At 37.7% G+C, this 1,855-nt stretch overlaps 1 protein-coding gene across 1 annotated transcript; it reads left to right on the top strand.

Annotated features, from left to right (window-relative positions):
* Positions 1-706: 706 nt before the first annotated feature.
* Positions 707-1,432, top strand: LOC107883762. The gene has a single exon (XM_016804421.1). The coding sequence runs from the start codon at positions 707-709 to the stop codon at positions 1,430-1,432; it is 726 nt and encodes a 241-aa protein (XP_016659910.1).
* Positions 1,433-1,855: the final 423 nt, after the last annotated feature.

The following is a 1,855-nucleotide window of genomic DNA, read 5'->3' as shown; positions in this document are numbered from 1 at the left end:
GTCCTTTAACTATATGTTTATTGTTTTAACTGAAACCTGGCTAAGTAATTCTTTTTCTGATTGTGAACTTGGCTTTTTTAATTATAATTTGTACAGATTTGACAGATGTGAAGCAACTAGTACTTGCTCTCGAGGGGGTGGGGTCTTAATTGGTATCCGGAAAGATTTATCCTCTTGCATTGTACCAATTGACTGTTCTAACGTTGAGCAGTTGTTTGTGCGCTTTCACGTTGGATCTCTTTATTTTATAATTTGTGGTGTTTACTTTCCCCCTTCCTCGCATCCCTCAGCGTATGAGTCTCATATGTCTGTTATTGATTCCGTTGTTTCCAAGTACCCGAGTTACTCCTTTGTCTTCTGTGGTGACTACAATCTACCTGAAATTTCATGGTCTGTAAATAGTGATGGTCTCCAGTATAGTTCATGTACTGGACTCAGAGTTCCCTGTGTCCCTGAAGGATTTGCCCTAACAGGCTTCTTGCAGCACAATAATGTCCTTAATTGTCGTAACACAGTTTTGGATTTGGTGTTCTCTAATCTTAATAATTTGAATGTTGAACCAGCAATTTAACCCTTAGTCTCTCTTGATCACTACCACCCCGCGCTAAGTATTAAATATTTTATGATGGCACCAGTTATGCAGTTTGATTCAACTCATGAATTCTTTAAATTTAATAAGGGTCGTTATCACGATATCCTTTTCACAATGTCCACTTCAACCAATGAAACGCTTGATACCAATGAGGCTCTCAAACAAATTTTGGAAACGGTGAATGAACTTAAATCCACCCAAAACAAAATCATTACATCTATCAATTCATGCCGGGAATCTAACAAAACCCAGGAAAAAAAGTATGTTATTATTGAGTCGAAATTAGATACCCTATCAAATCAACTAGCTGAAGTTATTTCTGAAAATAAAACCTTGAAAGCTAAAATTGAGCAGATCGAAGGCAAAATAACAACTTTAGAAACTGCGGCTTCCCCTGGAACTAACGTTGAATCAGTTTACTCTGAATTTATGGACCGTCAATCTCGAGCACGTAATATTATATTTTTTAATATACAAGAATTTAATTCTTTACCTGATCAGTTAACTGACACTCTTACTGTTGATGAAATACTCAAAAGCATTGATTTACAAATTAATCCTGTATCTGTCCGTCGCTTGGGTAAACAATCAAATAAACCTCGTCCTCTGCTTACTACTTTACCTAATTCATCCGATGTTTTTGAAGTCTTAAAAGTAAAACGTAAATTACTTAGTACTGCTAACTACAAGGATATTCGCATTGCATCTGATCGGACAACACAGCAACGGCAATATTTTACTAAAATTGTATCTCAACTTAAGCAACGTAGTGATGGCGGCGAGGATAATTTATTTATTAGATACATCAACAATGTACCTACTATCTCAAAAAACTTATAACATCAACTACCTCAAAAAATCTATCTGTATATTATCAAAATGTCCGCGGTCTAAATACCAAATTGGATATATTTATACGTAACCTAGCACTTCTTAATTATGATTTAATTATATTAACTGAAACCTGGTTATCTCGTTCTGTTAATGACTCTGAACTTGGACTTTGTCCTCATTACACCGTTTTCCGATGTGATCGTTACGAAATTCATGGTCCCGACATTCGAGGAGGAGGTGTCTTAATTGCAATTGACGCGGTCCCGCGTAATAGCTATTTGAATTCAAATAGCCTTTTACGCGGAAAGCCGCGCTATGCTTCTCAAACAAACCGCCAATCGACGACGGACGACGCCGGCGCGCGACACCCGCGCCAGGAACCGTCGGCCGGCCGTTCGGTGAACCGGATTAATTGTCATCAGTTATACA

The sequence above is a fragment of the Acyrthosiphon pisum genome, chromosome X (assembly GCF_005508785.2).
Source record: "Acyrthosiphon pisum isolate AL4f chromosome X, pea_aphid_22Mar2018_4r6ur, whole genome shotgun sequence".
Taxonomy (NCBI): domain Eukaryota; kingdom Metazoa; phylum Arthropoda; class Insecta; order Hemiptera; family Aphididae; genus Acyrthosiphon; species Acyrthosiphon pisum.
Note: the sequence above shows the minus strand (reverse complement) of the source record. Positions and strands in the feature narration are given on the sequence as shown.